Genomic DNA, 27993 nt, shown 5'->3' with positions numbered 1-27993 from the left:
AAAACAATAATATTACATAAAGAAATAAACAGTTAATTCACAACTTAGGCTAATAATAAAAACTAATTTTGTCCTTTACTATTTGTAAAAATATAATGCAGATGATTAATTAACAAAAGAACATTCTTTAAACTAAACACCATTACCATTACCATTACATTATATTTAATAAATGTAAATTTGTAAATTTTGTAGTTTGTATTTTAACAACAAAACTTGGGTTTTCAAACCCGACCAAACTTAAAATTATAAAATAATGGGGCGGAGCCCTTTTAAGAATTTCGAAACGGGAAATAGTTTACTTCCTATTCGCATACCTACAGAATTTACACACCAAATTTCATAACGATCGGTGAAGTCGTTCCGGAGGAGTTTGCAGACAAACACTGTGACACGAGAATTTTATATATTAGATATTTATCTTTGAAATTTAAAATAAATCCTGGGTGAAATGGTAGACTTAAAATAAGGGGAATTTAGCTTTCCTAATACCAATATTGCTCAAATTACAAATGATTTTTTTGCCAGTAAGGATCTTGTTTATGTTTATGTTAAAATATCTCAGTTTTATAATACCCAAAACCTAAAAATGGGACACTGAATAAGAAAGCACGTTTTGGAATGAGGATTCCCTGTGCCAAACCATAAATTATAATAATTAACTTAAATACTAGATTTTGATGTATATATATTTACAAAACCTTTTACGAGCTTAGAATCTGTAAAAGCTTAAGGAAACTAGCTCTAAAATTAAAGAGTATTTTACGTTGATGACAGGCAAGTTACCTTTGGTGGATATATGATATTAAACAATAATTAAAACAAAACAAAAATATGAACATAGTAGGTAATTATAAAAGTATAATGTGAAGCATAGAAATTGAGGTAAAGTGTAAAGCTTTTAAACTCCTCTCAGTCATACAAGCAACTGAAGACTATCTACAGTGCTTGGGCCTGTACAGTACATGTTGTGAAAGTTAAGTCTCACGTTGCATTGGCGGCACAGAGTACCTGATGCTGGGCTGAGAGGTGACTGGTTGGCTGTAAACAAGACGACTGCCACTGGAGGTCTGACTCACGTACACACTCTGCAACAACATTTACAGTTCTATGAATAGTATAACAATAATTAAATACTATGTATATTTCATCACTAGAGAATAAAATAACTCTTTTTAACCTGAGCTCCCAGAAAATGAGCGAAGGTTGAAAAGACACTTTTTTCCCTTGTGATGGAACTATATTATTTTCATACTGCACCATTGGACAAACTATGTTACAAAACTGAAATAGTTTTCATTTAAGATAACCTTTTAAAACTACTTCTAACTTGTTTTCAATTTAAGTTGCTAATGGACACAAGCAGCTATTTAGTAAGTGATTCAATCGTTCCGTCAATTACAATTGTGTTTATGTACATTATTATCGATATGTCAAACTGAATTGAATTGAAAAATTCTCTATTGCTCAATATGCATAGTTATAGTTGTTGTAAAAGTAAAAATCACAAATTTGAAACTGTTTTTCTTTGTCATAGCTAAATTGAGAGAACGGCTGGGCGTAGAAACTTGGTAGAGGTGTCTAAAGAAAGGTCTTGGTCTGTAGATGAGCCATCAAAAGAGAAACGTGGTAAATTCCCTGCCTTTGAATTCCCATCCCATGTTATTCTTATGGAGGAAAAACTGGGTTTTTGTCCCAGCTAATTTGAGAGAACGGCTGGGCGTAGAAACTTGGTAGGGGTCTCTAAAGAAAGGTCTTGGTCTATAGACGAGCCATCAAAAGAGGAACGAGGTAAATTCCCTTGGGGCTCTGCCCCAGAAGCCTTTAAAGTTGCCTCTTCAGATTTGTTTACATTACGACCATATGCATAATTCTACACTACTTTTTAATGAAACAGCTGTTAATATTTAAATTGAGATTTATTGAATTTTTCAAAATGAAGTACAGTATTTGCAATGGATTTTTCTGATTTTAAAATCGATTTTATCGTGCATCAAGTCATGTTTTGCATAATGTTCTATTACCAAATCAGTGGAAAATCCTAATATCACAGTAAGTCTTAAAATTATTTCTTATGGAGTGATATCATTGACTATATAATACAGTCAATGCTTATATCTATTGTATGGCTTGGTTTCTGCCTTTTTTTACCACTTCTTGGAGATTGTACGTAGGTGATATCATTGACTATATAACACTACTAGATTGAAGACTATGCGGGAGGACGCGTGAACAGGAAATTTCTACAATGTACTGTGTTGTGCACGGTGGATGCACGTAGTACTGACCCCTCTACTTAGATCGCAGCACCGTCACCACGAAGTTCATGGAACCGTCGCCTGGCGCGCTGCAGTTGCTGCCAACTGGACTGGACTGAGCTTAGCGGCGGACTAGACTAGACTAAACTGTTGGACTAGACTCGGCGATGCGGAGTGAACGATTGCCCGCGCTCGGGTGGGCAGATTTTCCGATCCTTGTTAGTCAGTCGAGACGTCATCGACCATCGTCGATGCGATGCAATTACCGTACTGGTATCGCATAGCTCCTCAAGTCAAAATAGTCAATAATCGAATACTCCTAATTTACTTATACTAGAGAAACGCATCCTTCTAAAATCTATCTTTCTGGGGCCCATTTCATAATAAACTACAAGCTACAAGTTACAACTTGTAACTTGTAATTTCCATTAGATTTGCATTGGGCGATCAGCTGATTTACTAATAATATTAGTTTGTACTTTATTATGAAATGGGCCCCTGGAATCTTGAATCTCGTTCTTTGGTTCTATTCTCTGGTTTGTTCTCTTTCTTTGTTTGGTTGGATTGGATGTATGTCGACAAGCGTAACAAAAGAAAATTTGTTAATCTTTTTTTCAGATACGGTACTATAACTGACTAGTTTGTTTAATTTTCACTTAACTTACGAGATGTTGTTTTCTGGATAGTTTAACTTAAATTATACATTTTTATATTTACATATATGACTTAAGTACCTATTAACTTAACTTAGGCCTAGGCCTATTAGAGGAAATGGAGGTGACAGAAGATAATAATGATGGTGATCAAGTGGAATCGAAATTACTTTGTTAATAACTAATTTTTTGACCTTGGTGAATTCTGAATTTCCATAAGCTGGCCATATTGGGAATAGGATATAGAATCTAATAAGTCTATGTTAATAGATTCGGAAGCTTTAAGCTAGCTGGGTTCAGAAGTTGTTAATACTGCTTTTAAGTTTATAGGCCAGGCCTAAACTGTAAATTATTAGAGGTTTGGATCTTCATTGCTTTGATGCCATGCCTTTGAATTATAAAGGGGTTTATTACCAAAATAATAGGACCTAGGACTTGCAAAGTAGGCTACATAGCCTATGACATCCTCTTGATGTTCAATTAATTAGGCTATGCCTGTTATGTTATTTTAGCCTACGTCTAAAATTAAGCATTTGAAATGCCCAAAACTTAATAGTTACCGGCAATAGTTTTATAAGCACAACTTAAATTTCACAAATCTTTAGCTAAAACCAAACACAAAATATCCATATTAAATTAATATACTAGGGGTAACAAATGAGAACAAAATACATTTTAATAACTTAAATAGGCATACATTGTTGAATGAAAATCAGTAAAACAAAGTATAATCTTGTTAAAAGATCCCGAAATTAAGTTCCATTAGAAATAACCAATTTAGTAGAGTTAGTGGGCACGTGCGGATTTTGGCTAGGTTATGTGGAGTATGTTTTATCTATGGTTATGTATAGCCATAAGGGAGTATGTTTTATCTATGGTAAAGCTTTAAGTCTTTCTTGTTTATTATATCTTTTACTTTTGGTCACAAGCCACGTCCAACTTGGATTAAGCTCCTTATTTCCGATCCGATAATACAATTAGATTTGCATATGAGCGGTAAATTTAAATTACAGACCGTCCTATAAGTTTAAAAGGTTTTTCTACTGTGACTATCAGATTCATATTCATAAAAATGTAAAGAAACAACCTGAACCTAACAAACAACGAAACAACCATGATGATAAACGAATTCGACGCGAACACGATCAAATATCGATAGACGATATGTCAAAGTGACTATGTTGCAAAACAACATCGACTTCTCGAATCGAACGAATCAACGATGACGTCACGACTGACTAACAAGGATGGGAAAATCTGCCCACCCCGCGCTCGCGATGTACTCACTCGGCGGCGGCGGCGCAGCTGTGTGACTGTGAATGCAATGTAGGTCATTGCTCCTGATGTAGTAGGCTACTGCTGCGATATCTCGGCTTTTGTAAGCTGGGGTACGGTGAAAGTTTACGATCCTTCGTTTATGGCCCTATGATTTAGCAAATGAAGACCCCACATCGGCAGCTACAGACAACCCAATGTATAAAAATATAAAACACCCTGGTCAAAAATTTGGTTCTGCTGTATACAAATAAATGTTTTTTTTTTAATGCGTTAAAAGAAAATATACTCCTGCATACGCTGGGGTTCTCGTTATCTGGTTTGAAAAATAATGTGACAAATCTGCATTGCAAAATAATTCAGGCATTTTGCATTACACTTTTTACAAAGTGGCATGATACTTAAACTGAAATAGTGGTAAATGAAATTAAAAAAATTGTGTAAAAATAATATTTATTACGTATAACCATGAATATAATTAGTGTAAATAGTAATAAAAAAGTATAAATAATAGCATGCACAAAGAACAAAGCACATATCTACAGTTACAAAAAGCAAAAAAATAGTGATTCAACGATTGAATAATTTAAATCGCGAATATAGTTTATATTGTAGACGATTTTTTTATATTTTAGGCACTGAGGAGGTTAGTTGAATTGGCTTATAATTTGTAAATAATTATATTAAAAATACTATGCATTTGTGTTTATTTAATGAAATTAAATGTGTGAATCATTTTTTAAATAAAGCCCATAAAGTTGAATACGTATACTGTGACACCTATGAAAGATAACTGAGACTTATAAAAAACAAAAAAAAAACAAATACAGGCCTTGCCGCGGTAAGAAAACGTAAAGTACAAATTATTAGATGTGTTTAGATGTGTGTTACTAAAACTTTAAAAGTAAACAAATTTTACTTAATAGCGTAGTTTTTCAAAGTGCATTCAATTCATTGAGATATAGTACGAAATAAGTTGTATTTCAATATAATATTACAAGAAGTAACATTATCAACACAAGTATTGTTAATTGGCCACAATCACATAACATATATATATAAATATATGTTATATTTGATATTGTTCACGTGTAGGGCTACTGTAATTAATATTAATAAATAATACACCATAGTACCCTTTTTAAATTACTTTTAATGACTGATGCATTTCAACACTAAGGTCATGGTCACAGTCTTCCAATCAGTAAAATCCAACAACATGACAACTCAAAAATCAATGTACGCGGAACACATTTTATCACATAACCATAGTTATGGAAAAATTGAAGATACAGTAGTGTCAAAATTTTTGAATATGAACAAAAAGGAGAAAGGATGAATGTAAAAGAAGAATTACACATATATCTAGCAACAAGAAAAAATGAAAACAACATCCTTAACATAATGCAAACACAAAATTTAAAACCCAATTTATGATAAGATCCAAGAATTAAGACAAAATGAATAAGTAAAACCATTGGTATAACGATATTCTTATATAAATTATATTATTATTAATTATATTAATTATATAAATTTCCAAGTCAAGATAGATTTAGTTAAAATTTAAACATGTGATTGTATTTATTTTCTTTGTTTACATATTAGATTTAATAACATTGTGGAAGACTGTGACCATGACCTTAGTGTTGAAATGCATCAGTCATTAAAAATCTATATTACTTATTTAATACGCAAGCAGGTTTTTTGTGACAATTACTCCTCCGAAACTACTGAACCGATTGATATGTTTTTGGTGTCATTGGAAAGAGCGTAACGTGAAGTTGTGCAGGAAACTTTCTTTTTAGGGAAATAATTAGAGAGTGAGGCCCTGGGACCCTTTAAATTTTCGTATTTCTCCATAAGATTAACATGGGAAACAAAAATTGTTATGAAACTCCAGCTGTTTTCAGAAATTAAAAGTGAGAAGAAGAACATGTTAATTGTAAACAGTCTAAGTTTGCCAATTTAACAGTTTGCTACAAATATTTACTGACTTGGTTAAAATGAAACATTTACTATTTGAATTTGGGTTGGCGTAAATATTACAACGGAAAAAGCGAGAGAGCCTGGATAATTTGATATACTAAAAAGAAAACTGAATTAACACTGTGCTGCATTTCTTAGTAATGATTGAAAGAGCCGATTTGCAAACTATGGAAACATAGGAAAGTCATAGAACACCACCAAGGAGAAGAAATAGAAATAATGTTTTTTTTTATATTTGTAATCATTATTATAGACAACCGAATGCGGCTATGACTTAGGCCATTTGTAGAAAACACAAAAAAGATAATTTTTCAAAAGTACATCATTTATCATTTTTGAAAAATGATAAGATATATTCAAGAAACGTTGATTATATCGATCTGTTATGTACTTGAGTATTTCCATAATCTTTGAGTCTAATCTTTTAAAGTCATCAGAAATTATAACTTTCATCCGTTTTAAAATAACTCCCGTAATACTTAGAAATTGCTCGAAATCGAGCAACAGGGACACTAGTAATTTAAAAAGGGTACTATGGTGTATTATTTATTAATATAAATATATGTATATAGTTTAATGGGTTTTAACCCATTAAGTCACGAATAATACAAATGTAACAACTATAATACTAAGCCTTATCTAACGGGCCAGCTTTGAAATAAGAATTTGGTTAAGAACTCAAATAATTTTAACTTAACCTCCAAACAGTATTGAATCCTTAGCAATAATGTACTTTATCAATAAAATAAATAGATTTATGCTTAAGCGTTTATACTCAAAATTGCTGATATAGTAATAATTAAAATAGTTAAACCTATTAATGAAAAAGTAATAACATTCAAAACAATCAGGAGCAACCACTAAAATACTTTTTGCAAAACAATTGAAGAAAAAACGTTTTAACGTGGCAACAACGTTTGTCATTTTTTGTAAATACAAACGAAACGACCAAGTAACTTTATACCTTAATGGGTTAGTAATGGTAAGTTTTACTTTTAAATAGTTTTAAATAGTGTCTCCAGTAACTCAAGTATATACCAATACTTTAATACTTGTCAATCAATTAAAAAAATAAATGTTTGTATTTTAGTCTTAAAAATGCTAATAATTATCTTATTACTAAAATATAATATGATACATTGCTGTATTGGATTTAAGAGTAGGACCACTTGTCATTCAGCTAGGGCTTTTAGCAGGGTAATAAAAGTTTCTCTTCTGTGAACGCTTCCCTCGCCAGTCCTTGGAAATTTGTAATCCCAATCTTGGGCGAGCGTGGTTTCTTTTTCAAAGCGTGAAAGATTAGCATGCAAGAATGATGCAAGTGTTTTATATTTTATTGTTATACGAACAATGGTTTAAAAAATAAAGAATTGTAAGCTGTATGTACACAGTGGAGAAGTATACATGCGAAATGTCAATTCTATCTCTGAAATCACCAACCAAAGGATATTGTTTAGGTAATGAACTTCAATTATGTATGAAACACACTTGTGATATAATAAATCACCATGTTGAGGGTGAAGGTCGTTTCGGATTTTTAATTGTTTGTAATATATTCCCACTGGTATATAATAAATACCATAATATAATATAATAAATACCCGCTGGTAAATACCCATTTTGGTTATTTTTTCCCATTGATTTGTGAACATTTATAAACATCTAGTATTATAAAAAGCTGTGTATTTTGAAGGCTATTTCAATTATACGTTAAGCAGTGTAAATTTGATATCACAATATCAAAATCGTCCAAAACACAGAGACTTTGTACAGTTCCCTACTGGTTTCGTAAACAAATATTCACAAGACTATTGTTACACCATTATTATTATTTGAACTTCATCAATGTTTCTTGTGTTTTATAGGATACTCAACGTTTCTGGAGTTGGATCAACTCCTACTGTTTAAAGTAATAATAATTAACATTTAGCTTGCAGTATTATTTTTTTTAAAGTCCATATAATAATAGTAACATGTTTTAGAACCCAATTAATTATGATATTTTCCCCACTACACAGTTTTAATAGACTTTCCACGTACGAAATTTGTCCAAGTAGGGTAGTTAATAAACCTAAAACGTTCATAGGTCTTCATATTGACTACATCGGTTTAACATTTTTAGCGGTTGCAAAAATGGATGTGATATAGTGGAGACAGACTGACTCTCACCACCACGTTTTATAATACTGTAGTATAGATACATATTTTTTAATGAGAAAGGATGGAGTTCTGGTCTCTGGGGACATCGAAACGAAAAAGTAAATCGATCACAGGCTGAGCGCCTATGGCGATAGTTTATTATAAATATAAAATTGGCTGATAACGGAACTAAAGGACGTGTTTAACAGTTATATCACACTTCTAAATTAAAACTGAGGCTTACCATAGGCCTATCAAATATTTAACCCCGTTTTACAGCAGCAATGTCTCATATTACTGACACATCAACTGGTGCCTTTTTCCCTATAGCAGCCAGATGTTGTAAATCATAGTGTAGCCTAGGGGTTGTCGGGTATTGTGTGAAGGCAATGCCCTTACCCGAACTGAACGAACGCTCTGCCACCCCCCATGTTCTGTCATTTCACTTTCTCTTTTTCTCTGAGCACATTTTGCAGTTTTTATTTGCTTTGGGTGTTTTGTGTGGTCGTTATTTCAAGCTCGTTCACTAGTTTCAAAATGTTAGGTGGGTGTATTCTACTATACTTAATAGATTAAAATTTAATTGTGATATGTGGATAAATAAATTTATTTATTTATTGATAAAATATCACACTTTCTCAATTCATATTAAATATTTGATTATAAATTCTTACAACAAAACATTTACAACATGACGCGTTTGATTACGAAAATTTGTATTTAAGTTATTCTCATCGACGTTTTAAATTTGATTAGATAGGAAATTCATACATATCTAAAGGACATCTTTTTTATCAATCGAATTCACATACCACTAAAATATCACGATGAATATTAGGATACGAGTCCCTGTCTAATATCTCAGATTCTTAGCGAAGCAGTTTAATTAATGATCAGTCGCGCTTCACTTCTAAACAACACGAATTCGATGCGAGCGGGGAGCGGATGTGCAGTTCCGGCAAGTCACGTGGGTGCGGGTAGCATGGCTCAGCTGTCGGCTGTCTGTACATTGCGTCGTAACAGCAACAGCAGACAGCAATATGTTTTCATTGCCCGCCACATCGTGGCAGCACCTACTGGTCAGTGACGTCAGCGCTATGATCGCCCCTTCCCGCCAGAGTGTGCTGATTGCTTGTTCACAACCAAATGCATGGGGCTTTCAATCTAGTAGTGTTATATAGTCAATGGTGATATTCTTTGGCGTATTGCATCTGTAGACGAAACTTGGGTTGGTGAAATTATTACAATGGAAAAAAGCGAGAAATCCTGGACAATTTGATATAGGCTAAAAATAAAACTGAATTAACAATATGCTACATTTCTTGAGCAATCATTGAAATAACCGATTTGCAATTTGCAAAAAAGAGAAACATAGAAAAAAATCATAGAACACAACCAAGTAGAAGAAAAGAAATAATGTTTTTTTTTTTCATTTATAATCGTTATTATAGACAACCTAATGCGGCTATGAGAGAGAAAAATTTGTAGAAACACTAAAAAACAAGATCAGCTTTTTGAAAAAAAAAGATATTTACAAAAGATTTTGATTATATCTAACTGTTGTGTAGATCGTGAGTATTTCCATAATCTTTGAGTCGCCTGTAATGCTTTGCAATTGCTCGAATTCGAGCAACAGGTACACTAGTAGTAGTTGAAGTTGAAACACAAATCTGCCTAGTTCTACAAATATGCTTACATAGTTATCTAAACACAATTTTTTTTACTTTAAACTGTTTACAAAACATGAAAATAGCATATAACAAAACATAGAGCAATAAAGCCCAAAGGTTATAAATCTGTGCGGGACTATTTACAATAAGCTATAATCTATACATACTTTTGATACATGGGATTGTTTACATAAAAATAAATTTACAACTGAGTTGGCAACAGCTGATTTTTACTCACTAATGGAGTAAAAATTTGACTTAAACCCGCAACGCATGCATTGAAAACAGCTGTTTTGCTGCAGTATGACGAAAGAGTTTTATTCCTAGGTTAAGTTTGCTAACTTTAATTTTACCTCACATTGTCGTAGTAATACACTTACAGGTTACAGTTGTAACAGTTCAAATTTTTTTTCTAATAGTCTGTACACTGTATAGTGTTGAAAGATGAATACTCACATGAGGGGTGGTAGCAGTAGGGGCTGATGCTGGTGGTCTGATCGGATAGCCTGATGTTATACCTCCAGTCTTTGCTCCCTGTGAACAAATTGTGTATTTCATAATATTTGTATCACTATTGTACACTACTCAATTAGTAAGGATTGTTTGGATGCTTGAAAATGTCTTTAAGAAATGGCACTAATACTTTTAACAGAAGGGATGGACGGGTCTCGAATTTTCAAGAAATTTGTTTATAAAAAAATAAGGTCTTCGCAAAGGAAATGCAACAACAACACACTCCTGTACTGCGGGTATTACAGACTTTTTGACTGTGTCTGTAGCGTTTTTTAACTGTGTGCATTTCTAAAATCGGTTTATCCAGTAATTCTTTTATCCTTTGGTCCCGTCTATACCACATATATAATGGGTTTTACTGTAGGCTATATGATATCATTATCACTGAAGTCAGAGGGATGTGTATTTTATTGTATTTTGTCATATTAAAACTGCTGTTGCAGGTTAAAATCCCAATGTATCAAACGCTTTAACAGAGACTATGTTTTCAGCACGGACTGTATTATTGGCTCAATGAGAATTTTGACCTACAGACACTGCAAACATTGTAGTTTTTGACCTATTGGCACAAGTATAAATTATTTGACCTAGCGAACATTTTACCTCCAGCAACATTCCCGTTGAAAACTATGCAGTGTTGACTAATATTACTAGTTTGCCATGAACAAAACATTGCTAACTTGAACCCTCTGACAGTCTGTTCCTACTAGCTTGCGGCCATGTTGTGTTTATTTCTGAGACAGGCCTATTTTTTTACAAATATTAATTCCTATGTTGTATGTGTCATGTGTTGAATGAGTGTGCGTGTTAAAACAATCAAGGAAGCTAATCAAGCAGATTTAATATATTCCCTGGACTGATATGTTTGACAATGTCATCTTCGTGTGAAACATACAACACGATCGTTACTTTTGGTGGTGCATGACAGGTATTGTAAAAACCCCCATGAATAAAAAGTGTTAACGGGAATAATTAGCACAAATGATTAGATATTGTCTTACTTGTGGAGGCTGCTGTATCGGAATAGCCCCTCCATGTAGGGGTACATGAGTAGCGGGTCGGATCTGTGCACTGGAGTAGAAGTTGTCTTCCGGGAAAGGAGACTTGGCATCAATAGTGACATGCAAGTAAGCTACAACACAACCATAATTAGTTTACTTGATTGTTGTAAAAGAATAATATTTGCAAAACACATTATATTAATCAAAACAACATAATAAATTGTGGAAAATTAAGTTTGAGAAAAGAAAATTTGTAGCAACCTAATTCCTGTTAAACATTAAGTACTACATTAGTAGGCTATCAAATCTAATGTGTAATTAAGATGGGAATGTAAATTTATCCCAATTAAGGGAATGTCGTTAGGCTACTAAAAAATCATCAAGGAAATTAAAAAATAGTTCAAAAAATGTGCTGGAGTGCCAGCATTTATTTATAGGATCGGATTTTGTACTGAGGAGATGCAAACTTTCTTACATCATCACGCAGTAACAATTAATCATATTTCAATCAAATTTACCAAGGTTGTTACCAGAAATGATGAGAAGGTTTGTGAAGACACTACTTTCAATTTAATAATTCCTACAGAATACAATTTGAAAGTAACTTAAAAACTCACTAACTATTTTTTTAACAATAGGGTTATGAGTAGCCATGATGGTTACAAAATAACATGTAGTGGTTAGTATGTTTGGGAGGCTGGGTAGGAGGGTTCACAAGCTGGACTGATGAGTTGGATAGTGGCTAGAATGTCAGTCTATGGTACCTAAAGATCTAATGGCTTACATGGGTTGTGTGGCCTTTGCTGAGCCATGTAGTGGTGCTTGGGAGGCTGGGCAGGAGGTTCTACAGGCTGAGCTGATGAAGGGTTGGATGATGTTTGGAATGCTGGATTCCCATAGGTTGTATACACTGGCTGGGGCTGAGTGGGTGCTGCTGAGTAGCTGATCGTAGTGGATGTTGTGTAGAAAGGCCCATACTGGCTATTCTCTGTTAATCCATATGGTTCTGAAAACAATGTAAGTTACTTTGTATAGCACTACATGTTATTTAAAAAATGTTACATGGACACTTAAGATTGTTCTTTAGTTCTATCTTACACATCTGGTAGATAAAGTCCTTGGATCCAAGACGGCTGTTTAAGAATTAATCTACCTATTACCGAAAAGCTAAGGAACGTGTGCGATTATTATTGCTAAGTAACATCATTTCCCACCTCTAATGCCAAAGAATTGGCCATGCATGGGTCCATTGTATGTAAAATAGTTAAAAAAAGTAAGAAATTTGCAATGAGGATTTTTTTTTAGGTTTCAATTTAATTAAAATTCTGTAGACGGGTTTCAAACATTTGAAACAAGGACTATGAAGTATATAATAAAATACTCACTGTTCCATAATACTGCACGAACATACTCATGACCTCTACGATTCTCATCCATTTCTGAAACAAACAATTCTGTTACAATAGGTTTACCTACTCTCAAGCTGTTATACATTTTAATATACAGGGTGTCCATAAAAAAAGTTTCAGGACTTTGGGAAATGAATCCTCATACTAAAAGGAAGAAAAAAGTTTATGTGAAGTTATGTCCAAAAATGTCTATTTACTCAGTTATCTGCCATTTTGTTTTTTATACAAAAATATTTTTATCTTTGAAGTTTTCCATTCAATGATTGAGAAATTTGGTAACCATGTTACACAAGATACACAAGACCTAATAAAAAAATAATTAAGTTGTTCCGATTGTAAATTTCAAAATGGCGGCCGTTTGAATTTTTCTAACTTAAATAACTCAAAAACGGCTATTTCTATGAAAAAATGTCATGAATACCTTTTTTTAGAATTTTTAATTCCCTATCAAACGGTACCAAGATCAAAAAGACTGGACAAAAGATAACTGAAATATAACGTTTTTTTGTGTACAAATAAGGTAAAATTAAGGTAAAAATCCTTTGCCCGATCTTTTTGATCTTGGTATCATTTGATTAGGAATTAAAAATGCTAAAAAAAATTATTCTTGGCATTTTTTCATATATTTAGCCGTTTTTGAGTTATTTAAATTAGAAAAATGCAAACGGCCGCGATTTTGAAAATTACAATCAGAACAACTTTATTATTTTTTTCTATTATAGGTCTTGTGTATGTTAACATGGTTACCGAATGTCATAATCATCGAATGAAAAACTTCACAGATAAAAATATTTTTGTATAAAAAACAAAATGGCGGATTACTGGGTAAATATGCATTTTCGGACATACCTTCACATAAACGTTTATCTTCCTTTTAGTATTAGGATTCATTTCCCAAATTCCTGAAACGTTTTTTATGGACACCCTGTATAATGTACTATGTGGTTTATTCGGTTGCAATGATATAAAAGTTCTCTGAATTATTGATCTTCATTGATTTCTTTTAGAAAAAAAACTTATTTTTAATTCTTGTTACTTGTTTTCTTTGTTGCAAACTGGTTTGCAGTAGTTTTTATAATCTGCACTCTAGCAATCAAAATGTCTGCTTAAACCATACAGTGCTAATAATTAGAGTCAATAATTAGATAGTGCTATTGCAACTTGGTAGGTTTCATGGGTAAGATGAGTACTGCAAGAACTGAAAAACTTTACTGTTCTACAATACTCTATATTGGTATAAGAACAAGAAGTCTGTTACACTTTGCATTTTATTTTATTAAAAGTCACACTTAAAAGCCTTTTATTAAAAGATGGAGTGCCTTACTCTGGTAAGTTGCTTGGCTAGTGGCTGGCTTGTATGTGCCATACTGAGGGTAGTTGGCTGGGGATGGACTCCTCCTCCTCTTCAAAGTACCCTGGATAAACAATTACACAGTTGCCATTAAAGTAGCATATGTAAAATATGTGTCCATGTTTATCTCTTTTTGTTAGAAAAATGAAAGAATGTGCTATATCCAACAGTTTTATTTATAACTAAAAATACCAAAACTATACCTAGGCCTACTTTGTGGATTTTACACGTTGAAGGTAAAATTTAACTTTAAAAATTCCTTTTCATTCATGGACATTTTCAAAATTAAACAGATTATTAATGAACAATTATTAGATTACATTCATACACTAGACATAGCCTACAAAATTGATTAATTAAGAATAGACACAACATCTATTGTCAACGGATGAAACTGTGAAATTATTTGGGCCTAAAGAGTATGTCTAAATCGTTATATAAAATAAATTATATAAAAATAGGTTAAGATACCTCGACAAAATACAAATCATACATTATCGTGTTGGTTATTAACATCTAATATTTTTAAAACTCCCTCTTAAATCCCAGAAGTATTGGACATCCGTAAACAATAAGAACTGAAAAACACAAGTGCTTGTCTGAGTTGACGATCTAGACGAGCGTAGCAGACAGCTGAGACATTAGTCCACGGATGCCAGATGCCGGTCCCAGTCCCATGCCACTAGACAGAGTTTAGAGTTGTTGTATTCATTCGCAAGTTGCATTGTCATTCATAAACCGAGCTCTGTCTAGCAGCCCAAATCCTGGCCTTGGGCTGGACGGCATCGAGAAAATGTTGTTCGTAGCCTGTCATCTTCGTAACATTTACTGATTTAGCTTTTTACGCTAATAAATTTGTCTGTATGGAGAGACATTTTACACATGTTCTGTAAACTCTATATAATTGTTGAATATTTACAGTAAAAAAATCAATCAAAAAAAAATTCCTGCACATTACTGCCATAATTACAGAATTCCTGTATAATTGCTACTTTTCCAGGACGCCGGACACCCTGTATATATTTAGAAAAACAATAAATGGAGAAATTCAACCATTGTTTTTAATGTTTTTATGATAGTAAAAAAATGTATTCAAAATTTTTTTAATGGCCGCCATTTTCCAGTATGTTGACTAACTTAAAAATAGAAGAAAAAGGAGGATAGCAGCTAGCTTACCTTGAAAGTGTGGGTAGGCCATAGAACAAGTAGAAAAACACTGTGTACACAATATTTCGTCCCCTAACACACTGTGTACACAGTGTTTTTCTACTTGTTCTATGGCCTACCCACACTTTCAAAGTAAGCTAGCTGCTATCCTCCTTTTTCTAAAATTTAAAATCCTGGCCTAGAGCCTTTCCTTAAACAAAACTTAAAAATAGAAGACCTTGTATATTATGATTTTTTTAACTTCTAATATAAATGTGATCTAAAAAGATTTTATTCCTGAAATATTACTTTAAAACTACTTGTTTAAGAGAAGAGCATTACACCTGGGAAAAAGTGGGTTTTCTGTGAACATTAAGCATCCTGTAGCTCCCAAACACGAGAGTTTGGAGAGGAAATGCAAAGAAAAAATAATGTCAAAATTCAAAATTAATCTACACTCTAAAAAAACCACTGTAACACCATTGGCAGTTAGTATAATATTATGACATCTTGTACTCACAGCTGGCAGTAGTGTGTGTGAAGGTGGCACTTTGTACAGCGGGTTACGATTGGCAAGCTGCATGTTTTGTTGAAGAAACAACTGAGGATTTCCCAAGGTAACACCAGGATACCCATACATTTCTATCATGTCACTACTGAAACATTAAGGGTTATAATATTTACTTGTGTACTAGATAAAAGTAATTTTGTTACACTACAGCCACGGCTATTCAAGCCCTGACTAACCAAGTTTTGGTTCAACCAAGCTACTGCTGTGTGCCAAACAAAAATTTTTCTTTCCAAACTAATTTTGTAAACCTGCTAATAAGAGAGTTTGTAAATATTTAGTCCCAAATCACAGTTTTGGGAATTCTGTTTGTAAAATTAATTTTGTCCAAACTTTTAGTCATGCTTTTAAACATAGAGTTAACACAGTTAAAAATTAAATGTTTTTACCTTCTACCCTTAAGTGTATGGTACATGGAAAAATCTTTATTACCTTTTTACTCTAACAAGACCCTTAACCTAACGCATGTTAATTAAAAAATACAGTGAGCATTTCAAATAAGGAAAACAATGTACTGTAGACTCTCTCTTATCCGGACTCTTAAGGACGAGGTCAGTCCAAATAACGGGTTGTCCGGTTAAACCGACATCCCCAAAGACTCGTTAAAAAAACCGACCGTTTAAATACATAGGCCTACTGTACACAGTAGTTGACTCAAATTTAGGAGAGCATTGTATTTAGACAAGTGATCACTGTTCTCAAATCTTTCCCACGAGAACAGTCGTTTCAGTACCGCCCACTTCCTGCCGATCTAGTCCGGTTCAACCGATGTTCTGATAAAAATTGTCCGGTTAAAGAGATGTCATTTCCGCCGAGTGTAGTCTGGTTAAACCGATGTCTGGTTAAAAGGTGTCCAGATGAGAGGGAGTCTCGATTTTGTCACTGTTTTTCTTTGCTCAAATATTTTTAAATGTTTAAATAATATTTTACCTAAAACTACTCAACATGAATATAATAAGTTTTCAAATTATACGTTATTTTAGTTACAGTATACTCCCTCTTATCTTAAGTTACTGCACTTGTTGTGTTGACTGTAGGCCTACTTGTCTTGTCAACTTTAAGAAACAGAAAAGAAATGCATACTGACAATTTAATCTGTCAATCGTATATAAGCATAAGGTAATGTCCACATTTAAAATTCATAGAATGAGGTCTGAATTAATAACGGGTTAACACTTACTTGGACGACTCTTTAACAAGTTGTCTACGTCGGTTATCATCTTCATTTAATACTTTTTTTAGCTGCAAAAACAACTGGTGTTTTTCATCTTTAAGCTGTTGGAGTCGCTGTTCAAGCTGAGAGATTTGTTCCCTTGTTTCTCCCAGTGTCATCTTATCCTGTTTCTGCTGCCTTTCTCTCTCTTTACGTTGTCGTTCCACTTCAGCATCAGCCTCTTGTTCTGTTACACAATTCTAATGATAATTACAGCATCAAGTGTCCATAAGCCTAAGTATGTAAAAAATACAAAAAACCAGATATCTGCTTAACAAAGCGATTTTGAAAAAAATTTCATTGTTGATTTTCTCTTAATGTTTACCCATAGAACCATTGTCCAGAGTTTGTCTTAGTTAAAGCTGGACACCCTGTATATTTTTATTAGGGTAAGGGCCTAGGCCTGCATTACAGTTTTTCTCATCTGTCTGATTCTTTTCTTTTATTAGGCTTACACCATTATCTTATAAAACTGGCTTCCCCTGGATGAATTCAAACAAATTCACAAACCACCATGATCAAGCTAAGAGAATAGGGTTTTAAATAATAACATGGGTATAAAGTATAGGGGTATAAATAACTAGGTTTGTCTCAGGTCCGCCAATTGGGGGGAGTGAACAAAATGGTTAACAAAAATATTTTTTCAAAAATAAAATTTTAATTTAAAAATAGACTAACATAAAAACGTTTATTGATCAATACAATGCTTCATCATACGAGTAGAGCACTTAACGTCCATTTTACTGTTTTTTTATTCTTGTAACTCTCCCTATAAAATGGCTCAGTTAGTTCTTGATTTTACTGTCGACAACGCTATATAAAAGTTTGATTTTTCCAGTTCAACCATAGCCTTATCACGTGCACCCTTGACTGAGATGTACCGAAATCGCACAGGCAAGTTCTAGTGAGGATTATTAATGTAAACATTTTCTCCATTTAATTTAATGGAAACAGTTAATTATAAAGAAAAGATAACAGCTTGTTATACAAAGCCAGTCCAATGCATTTTTTAAATTGCAAATAAGGAAATCTGCAAGGTAATTTCCATTGTTGGCAAATTTGTACATGATTTTAACTGCAGTAGGCTACCTAGGCTATGCTACCAATACATAGGCATGCACAGGTACAAAGATTATTCCGAAGTACTAAAACGACAACCGTTTTAAAGTAAATAGGTGTTGTTGAGGTATTGGCAGTGATGATGTTCATGACAAAGGACACGGTACACGTACATTACTTGCTTGTTCTTATTACACCATAATCAATTTATTTGTTTGTAATAATATGTATATATTTTTTTAATTTTTTATATTTTTATCATTATGGTTCATAAATTATGAGGCAAAAATGTATGAAACATTCCATGCAATATTTTTAGACATACCTACTCCTTTTACACTATAGAATAAAATATATAGACATGCAATCCTTTTGGATCAGCAAAACTATTGCATGTCTTCTAGTAGGCCTATATTTTAATTTTAGAGCAAAAATCTTAAAGTATGGCATAAAATTAGAGTGAAACATTTTAGTCAACACACTAAAATGATGCCAAAACATATACATTCATCAACAGGTTTCCAGCAGGATGAGAAGTTTATTGTAGGTACAGTTTAGCCCTTCAATGTGTATTGCCGTACGTGATACGTCGCCATTCCTAACCTCGCCGCCGTGTTTTGACGTATTGCATACGCTCAGTGACGTTCCAGTAGATGCTGGCATCTAGTGAGTAAATACTCAACTACGTGGACTTGTACAATACTGCAGTACATTGTAGATGAAATGAGCTACACAAACCACTAAAATAAATCCTTTTTACGTTTTTTCTGTTGTCTCTGGATGACGAAATTCATCAGCTGTTTTTAGCAGGTGATTGTCCAGACTTCTGCCTTGTTTGTTTTGCTTACATGCGTGTGTTGTTCGTACGTTTTATGTGTGTAATATATTATTTACTGGTAAAACATTTTCTAAAATCGTATTTGAGTATTAGTATAAGTTTTTTTATTAGTTTCAACCGCTGACTGTATGTATGTATGAAGTGTTGTTGTAAAATAGGGATGTAAAAGTACCAAAAGTGTTGTGTTTTGGAGCTGAGTTTTAGTGTTTGTTTTACAATGGCAAGAAGTAGTGAGATCGATCACTGGCTTTTGGATACGGATAATGCATCAGATGTAAGTGATAACGATTCATTTGATGTAGACTATGCCCAATTTCAAACGTTAGGCCTAGAAAATAATGATTTAGAGAGTGACGATGAGATTCCTCTCCTTATTCCTAGACATAACCTCCGCCAAGACAATGGTGAGCCTAGGCCTATTTCTCCTATGGAAATTGAAACCCACACTATTCCTGTTGAAATGCACATTCCTCAACAAAATTCTGTTGATGTGACAATCGATGAAGTTGTATTAGGTGCGGGAGATGTACCCCTTAGATATAACTGTAGGCCTACAACTGATGTGCCTTCTATGGTTTGGGAGACAATTGAGGACTACATTCCTCACAGAGAAAATTTTGTTGGGTTTGGTGGTGTTGGTCCTCAAATTCCTGGTGAAAATCCCCTAGATCTGTTCCATTTTTTTTTTTTTTTTTTTATGACAAGCTTTTGGACATAATAGTAAAAAATACCAATCTCTATGCGGAGCAACAGCACAGAAAGCTTGGCATGATTTTCCCACAGTTTTCAAGGAACTGGAAATGGAGCCCTGTCACCAAAGACGAAATGTATTTGTATTTAGCTCTAATCATGCTGATGGGTGTGGACCAGAGGCCTACTATTAGATCTTACTATTCCAAAAACCCCTGTTTGCGCTCAGACATCTTTCCAAGTACAATGCCATGTGAACGTGTTGAGGCCATTTCTAAGAACTTGCACTTCTGTGATGATACAAAGATCAGTGATTATCAGGGCCAAAAGGGTTTGTTCAAAATTTTTTCTGTAATTGAACATCTGAACGCTAAGTTTCAATCCTCTTATAGACTGTCTCAAAACATATCCATCGACGAGTCTCTGACATTGTGGAAGGGCCGTTTGGGCTTCAAGCAATATTTGCCCCTAAAAGCAGCCAAATTCGGGATAAAATCGTTTGAGATATGTGAATCCTCCTCAGGCTTTACGTGGTCCTTCATTGTATATACCGGAAAAGGCATGGTCTTTGATAATCCTATCATCCCACCTAAATCAAACAAGTCCACTGCGATTGTTCTCTCCCTTATGGAGCCACTTCTTGATAAAGGATTTACTTTGTGGATGGATAATTGGTATAATTCCCCTGAGCTTTCAAAATTATTAAAAGAAAAAAAGACAGACACATGTGGCACCCTAAAATTATCAAGGAAAAATGTTCCAGATGAAATCAAAAGTCAAAAATTAGAAAAAGGAGAAATTGTAGTAAAACACAGTGGAGATGTGATGGTGATGAAGTGGCGCGACAAAAGAATCGTCACTCTCATTTCTACCTTCCACTCCCATGAAATGGAGCAAAGACTTAGCAAGAATGGGAGGCAAGAAATTAAGAAAGCATTGGTGTATGAATATAACAAGCAAATGGGAGGGGTTGATATGAGGAACCAAATGCTGCACGCATATCAGCTAGAAAGAAAAAGGGGCCTGAAATGGTACGTAAAAATCTTTAAACGCCTTCTGAATATTTCTGTATCGAATTCCTTTATAATCTGGAAATCTAATACCCAGAATATTGACCACCTAGCCTTTCGATTAGATCTTATAAAGATGCTTTTTGAGACCCATGGCCCTGAAGTACCAACACCTGTTTTCGGAAGACCTTCAATTGAGCCGAGACCTGCTAGACTTAGAGAAAGGCACTTCATTTACCTGATACCACCTACAGGAAGTAAAGTAAATGCACAAAAGAGGTGCTGTGTATGTGCAAAACGGGGAGTAAGAAGAGACAGCAGATATTGGTGTCCCAAGTGTGAAGCAGGACTGTGTCTTGGAGCATGCTTCGAAGACTACCATACAAAAGTTAACTTCTAAGAGGTATGTAAGTATTGTATCACATACAAACTTTTATTTCAATCATATATTTTTAAAGCCTATAATCTGCTCTTTATTTTGGTGAAAGAATTATAAACATACATGTATAAATAAGTTAATTATTGACGGTTTTATGTAAACATATGACGGTCCCACTAACAAAAAACTTCTAAGAGGTATATAAATAATGTATCACATTCAAACTTTTATTTCAATTATATATTTTTAAAGCCTATAATCTGTTCTTCAATTTGGTGGAAGAATTATAAAAATCCATTAATAAATAAGTTAATTATTGTAGGTTTTATGTAATCATGTAACGGTCCCAGTAAAAGCTTTGGAAAAGTGCCGCGGGAGGGGGTGGTCTGCCATCTAGAAAGTCACACGTTGAAGGGTTAAATTCAATGGTAACCCCTATGTTTCTATTAGCCTATCAAAATGAACATTGATTTGACAAAGTGCTCAATTAGTAAGACAACCGCTAATTTAAATTTAATCCTTAGAGCCTTATTATGCGTGGCCACTCAGGTGGCGCGCAACCGCGACTGCTCAAAGGCCACTTTTAGCGGGCCATGTTATCATATGGAGCTTACTACGCGACGCGACTGCGGTGGCGAGGCATGCGACAGTCCCCGCGACTGGCCATTCCAGTCGCACACCCTCGCTACTAGTCGCAAGCCCACCCGCCTGTCACACCACCAGCGGGCCATGTTCTCATATGCTGCTCATTACGCGCTGCCACAGTCGCGGGCCACAGCGCACCCCCCACTCACCCTACCACGCCTCAATCACCGTTTTTGTGTCAAAGTTTTATTATCCCCCCCCACTCACCCTACCACGCCTCAATCACCGTTTTTGTGTCAGTTTTATTATATTTATATTGTAAGACCTAGACCCAGGACCGATATATTTTTTTTTGAGGTCCACAGAGGCCAAAAACACCCTCCGTTCATATTAATTTAATAACTCGAGCAAAAATGGTCCGATTTAAATTAAATTTGGTACACACGTGTAAACATACATTTATTCGTATGAGTCCGCAAACCAGCATGATTGGACTAAGGGAACGGGGGTTTATGGGGGGCGGGGGGTGTATAAGGTAAAAATTGTTTTATAAAGGTAAATTTTTCCCATTTTCAACCCTAAAAACACAAAATTTCTCAATTTCTCTCCAAACCAATTGCTAGAAGATATTAAAAAAAGAAATATTTTTGTACATTGAAGCATTGCTTTATCCCTAACAGTTACGGAAATAGTTTTAAGATTGTAAGTTTAAAATTCCCATTAAATTCTTATGAAGAATAAATAAAATGTTGTAGTTTGTTGTGTAAAATGTATGTTTTTCGTGGATCTGGGGCCCTCCCTTCCCATAGCATTTTAGGATTGCAGATACAATATTATAATTGCCACAAACGGTTCCCACACTCCGTACTGCTAGCCTTTACAACTTCCTTCACCACTTCCTACGTTATGGACCTGTTTTCTTTCCTTCCCATAGCATTTTAGTATTTTATATGTAGCCTACATTAATCTAACTGCCACAGACGGTTCCCACACTCCGCACCGCACTCACCACTTCCTTCACCACTTCTTATGTCATGGACCTGTTTCCCTTCCTTCCCATAGCATTTTAGGATTGCAGATAAAATCAGTAAGATAGTGTACCTCTTAAATACAATAGTAGTTTTCAAATGTCCTGTAATACTTTCTCTGTATTTTTTGATCAAAGGTTGTCACCTGAGTGGTTTTTCCTTTGAGCAGTATTTAGATCGTATATTAGTTTGCTAACAGCCTAACAAACATATATGCCATGATCCTTTGTTTACATCGACGTTGTTATGTTGTAACTATCATTGCAACTCATAAGGCTAATGCTAAAAACATTAGGAGAAATAGTCTCTGGATCGTTATTAATTATTGTTATAAGTTAATCTAAGGCTTACCTTACAGTCCAATTGATTTATTGTGGAGACCTAGGTTAGCCTAGGACTGACGATAACGCTCCGGCATAGAAACCTAGGTCTTCACAATAAATCAATTGGATCGTAAGGTAAGCCTTAGATTATAACAATAAAAACATTAGGCCAATGTTTAAAACTGTATAGACATTATCAAATTGAAATTTGTTTGTTTAAAATTTTGAACCTTAAAAATATAAAAAGTTGCAGTTTATCTTTTGTTACGGTACAGTTTTGTAGAGCTTAAAAAACAAATGATTTCTAATACCGTACTATGGTGGATGGATGTGGGTAATTGTTAACTGGGGCAATTAATTGTGAACTAGGACTGCAATGCTATTCTTAGTTTATTGTTGATTCAAGTAGAAATCAATGGTTTTAAAATTTATCCAGGATAAAAATTCAGGAAAGTTAAGAGCCAGTTTGAAATTTTTTTTTTTTTTTTTTTTGCTAATAAAATACTTTGCATTTTTCAATGACGAGCAAGCGAACAAGTCATGAAGACCTCCAGGACTACTTTACAATCATTCTTTTGTTAAAAGTGTAAGTCCAATTAACTTGAAAATTAACTAATTATGAAAGAACTTCAAATGTATAATGCGGTTCAGTACATCATCACAAGACTTTTTCCATCTTTGCCAGAAGGTCATTAAGTTGTTTAATAGATAGGGCATATATCTAAACACTTACCCTGTTTTTTTTTCTGTCTTTGCTTGATAATATGCGCTTTTAAGGCTTGCCACATAGCTTCACTCCTTTGAGGAGGCTTGTCAATTACTATAGCAGGCATTTTATTTCCAAACCTTAAAGATAAAAGTCCAAATTAAACACTGTAATCATGATACGTGGTAAGTTAAATACATTTTATAAAACTTAGTTACCGTACGTACAACTTTAAACTTTCAAGAGGTAGGCCCTACAAAATTAACACTGTGAGTTAATACAGATCCTTTTCTGTATAAAGATGGATTTGTTGTTGGCACAAGTAAGTTAGTTGGTACAAACTTAGGCCATAATACACATTGTAACTTACGTAATTGTATTATTTATTTATTTATACACGGTATAAATGACCGTGTATAAATTGTTAATGATACTGTCATTGTTTTGTATGCAGATGCATCGTCTGCATTTATCTCGTATCATAGGCCTAACACAATTTATAAAGACTTATTAAATACTGTAAGTTACTGGTCTGATCCAACATAACTTAGTCAGGCCTAACTAAGTTATCAATATATTAACTTGGGGCTAGGGTACAATTCTGCAGAGAACCTTGGAACAATATTTTATCAGCTGAATAGCGATAAGTTAACTATCAATATTTTATCGGTTGAATAGGGATAGTTATCAATAGCTTATTTATCCGATTCAATAGAAGTTACCTTTTATCCAGTTAAGAAACTGTAGGCTACCCAAAAAGGGTATTTATTCCGTATAGGTGCCTCCAAACGAATTTTTAATTTTTATATCTTACTTTATAGTTTTTTACCTCCTGAATCCAAATATACCATTATTTTTCACCGCTGATGAATATTTCTCAAGATATCGCCGTAAAAACATACTTAACATTACAATAAACAAGATGGGATGGATAACATTTCAAGTGATTCTGTAGTCTTGAACTTAATGTTCTCTATTAATAGGAATTTCGTCACATTATGGAGATATGGATGAACTGGTGGACTAATAATGTAGTTGTTATTTAGGCATGTCAGGGTGGTAGGTCGTGCTGTAGGCTATGTGAATTGGTGACTGCATTAAGTGTTTTGAAGTTAGGTTAGATTAGGAAGGTAAAGTTTAGGTTATAATGTATCGAGTTGTTAGTTTATGTCGCCTGCAGACTGTTTTTGTAAAATTAAAATCCACAAAAAACACTTCAAATTACTATTTCAAAAATTTGCATTTTTGATTTTTGATTTAACTTACCTAATCTAACCTACCTTTAAATGACTTAATGCAGTCACCAATTCACATACAGCACGACCTATCACCCTGACATGCCTTTTCTGACATCAAAAGGAGTTTGCTTACACATTCTAGAGGTTTGGTTAGGTTAGGTTAAATGTTAGAATGGCACCATTTTATTAGGTAATTTCTAAACGGCGAAATATAAATCACTAAATCATTAATAAGGATAAAATACTGGTAACAATAATACATTATTAACTTATTGGTCTTAGAAAATGAAAAGTGTAACTTAATCAGGTAATTTTCATATTGCAGAATCAGAGTTACTTAGCTAAGTAATTAAAGTTGTCACTTCCATTTGCGTGACTATGATTGTAAACAATCAGCTGTTGGTTTACTTAACCCATAGTTCATTCCACTTGTAAATGTCATCCACCCTACCTTGTTTATTGTAATGTTGTATATTATTACGGCGATATCTTGAGAAATATTCATCAGCTGTGAAAAATAATGGTATTATTTGGATTCAGGAGGTAAAAATCTATAGCCTAAAGCATAGACAAAAAGAATGAAATATAGACTGTCAGCCGTGCTGCGGTTGCCATGGTTACCATAGGTTCCGGCGCACACCGCTGTAGTTTACATAGCGCGTACGCCGTAACTACCGTGGTGCTCCAAGCGGTGTGCGCCAGAACCTATGGTAACCGCAGCACAGCTGACGGTCTATATTTAATTCTTTTTGTCTATGCCTAAAGTAAGATATCAAAATTAAAAATTTGTTTATAGGCACCTATACGGAATAATTAGGTACCCCAAAAAGTTTTTCATGCGTCTCAAATTGCCGATTTCTAGCATTTTTCTTGATTTTCAAACGCGATTTTCAGGGTGAAATAGGCGTTTCCCCCGAAAGTGCCAATGGTAAAAAGTGCTTAACCCTCCGAGTGTCCATAGTTTAGGCCTTAATGTCCACCTATTTTTGGCCCCTTTGCAAGGTTTTATTAAAACGGATCTGAGAAGCTTAAAACAATGTTAATTCTAATGTTCTATATACCATTTTGTTTGGAAAATCATGGGCTTCAATATTATATATAAAACATAAGAAACATTTTTTCAAAAAAAAAATTTTTAGGTAAAAAAAAAATATAATTTCGAAAATTTTCAAAAAAAAAATAAGTTCGCGCTCAATGAAATTGTATAAATTATAGGCCTATAAATATTTGAAAATAGCCACTTTGTTCTAAATTTAATGAGGATTACAAATATATAATCATATAGCGAGGTAAGTTATCAAATAAATAAGTTATGAGCGAAAAACGGATTTCAGTACATAGCGTTTAGCTAAGAATGCATAGCCTAACCATAGCTAGGAATCTGGCTGATAATTTACATCAATATCACTACCTACTTCTTCAGGATCATCAACCAGCACTTCAAAACCACTTAAATCTTCTTATAATGCACCACGTATATCACTACTTTTGATTTTTAACACTAAAACAATGATAAACGTAATAAAACACATCAGTCATCGGTCCGGGGGAACCTAGCTGTTTACAAATACACGCACGTCAGCTGTCTGCTACAATATTTTCGGAACTAAAATGAATAGCGCTTGGAGACAGACCTCTGGAGAAAGCTTAGAATATTACGGAAAGAACGATACCTAACTCGATCCAGTTCAATCCGATTCAGTCAGTCATAGAGCCTTCGCCGTAAACGATGTTTGTGCGTCATAAAAGTGACGCGTGACCCTACACAAAGTGTGTTGTGCGTCATTTTTATGACGCGTGACACTCGGAGGGTTAAAATAGTCTAATTTAGTTAGGCCTAGATAAGGCAAAAAAATTCAAGTTAACATATGTAAGTAAGTTAGCATATGTTCAGTATTACCAAGCAATGATTTATATAACGTTATCATATGAAACGTCAAAATTGATCACTTAGTAATCGGATTATGTGTCAAATTCGTTACTCAGGATAAAACGAGAAAATTCAAACAGGATAAGTACCTAGGTAGTGTAAACCAGGGTTTTTCGACCCAGTAACTTAAATGGGATTTTGGTTTTGGTCAGCAAACATGTCTCTGCAAACAAATCTACCTTTGTGGACGGCAAAGGCTGGGCTACCTATCAAGGACATTTAATTCACCTTATCAGCATAAATTATCAAAATCCAAACGGGGCGGAAGGAACAAAGAAGGCTGCACTCTACTTTAGGTCCTACACTCATTCGACTGAAAATATCGATTGATATAGCCTATTGATTAATCGATTGTTTCATTCGATATATCGTTTGGTTAGTTAGGTAAGGTTAACTAACCAAACGATATATCGAATGAAACAATCCACTAATCAATATTTTCATTCAAATGAGTGTGTAGGACCTAAAGTAAAGTGCAGCCACAAAGAAGTAGTACCCTATTTAATGTCCTAATAAGCTGTAGTCTAGATATTTTGGGGATTCCACCCTAGTTAGGCTACCGTCCACCTTTTCGTAACTAGGCCTAGCCTATGCATGCATGGGTCTTACTCTCACTCTCACTCAAACTTGATATAGGCCTAGGCCTAACTTAGCCCAACTAGGCTAACCTAGGTAGGTAACTGTCAAAAAAGGGCCACCAATCTCAATATGCTATAATATTTCAATAATAATTGATTAAATAATCAAAGCATAGGCTAGTATAAGTGAGTATCCATCCATCCAATCTCCAATCACCATCACCAATATTTTGTAAATAAATATCAATAATGGTATTGGTAGAACTACTCTAGTATTTGGTCCTTCCATGCTTGACTTATCTTTAAGTTTTAACTAAGTTACTTACTTTTTCTCTTCCTAATATTAGTTTAGTATTAGCTTGGTATGAGTTAGTATTAGTATTACTAGGCCAGGCCTACTAACTGTCCTGTCACCGCACCGTGTCACTCACACTCAGACTCGAG

At 34.1% G+C, this 27993-nt stretch overlaps 1 protein-coding gene across 2 annotated transcripts; it reads right to left on the bottom strand.

Annotated features, from left to right (window-relative positions):
- Nucleotides 1-22: 22 nt before the first annotated feature.
- LOC128982992 (G protein pathway suppressor 2) lies at nt 23-27993 on the bottom strand. Of its 2 annotated transcripts, none has more exons than XM_054402107.1 (10): nt 27876-27993; nt 23831-23943; nt 17153-17372; nt 15925-16060; nt 14232-14322; nt 12884-12937; nt 12283-12504; nt 11499-11629; nt 10441-10518; nt 23-1088 (listed from the first exon to the last, which is right to left on the bottom strand). In XM_054402107.1, exons 2-10 carry the CDS (start codon nt 23928-23930, stop codon nt 978-980), a joined length of 1143 nt encoding a protein of 380 aa, XP_054258082.1. In that variant the 5' UTR covers nt 23931-23943; nt 27876-27993; the 3' UTR covers nt 23-977. The 2 variants fall into 2 exon arrangements, with proteins under 2 accessions (XP_054258082.1, XP_054258081.1); XM_054402106.1 differs by lacking the exon at nt 27876-27993 and adding an exon at nt 27581-27646.

This window comes from Macrosteles quadrilineatus, unplaced genomic scaffold, assembly GCF_028750875.1.
Source record: "Macrosteles quadrilineatus isolate MER2022 unplaced genomic scaffold, UCM_ALF_1.0 Scaffold_1__1_contigs__length_201487025, whole genome shotgun sequence".
Lineage (NCBI taxonomy): Eukaryota > Metazoa > Arthropoda > Insecta > Hemiptera > Cicadellidae > Macrosteles > Macrosteles quadrilineatus.
Note: the sequence above shows the minus strand (reverse complement) of the source record. Positions and strands in the feature narration are given on the sequence as shown.

What these genes read in the sequence shown, in the direction of transcription:
- LOC128982992 (XM_054402107.1), bottom strand. Translation starts at nt 23,930, where the DNA reads ATGCCTGCTATAGTAATTGACAAGCCTCCTCAAAGGAGTGAAGCTATG. An exon ending in TCGTGCAGTATTATGGAACA is followed by an intron (nt 12,505 to 12,883) that starts GTGAGTATTTTA and finishes CATTGTTTTCAG; the next exon opens with AACCATATGGATTAACAGAG. An exon ending in GCAAAGGCCACACAACCCAT is followed by an intron (nt 11,630 to 12,282) that starts GTAAGCCATTAG and finishes GTTGTGTTGTAG; the next exon opens with CTTACTTGCATGTCACTATT.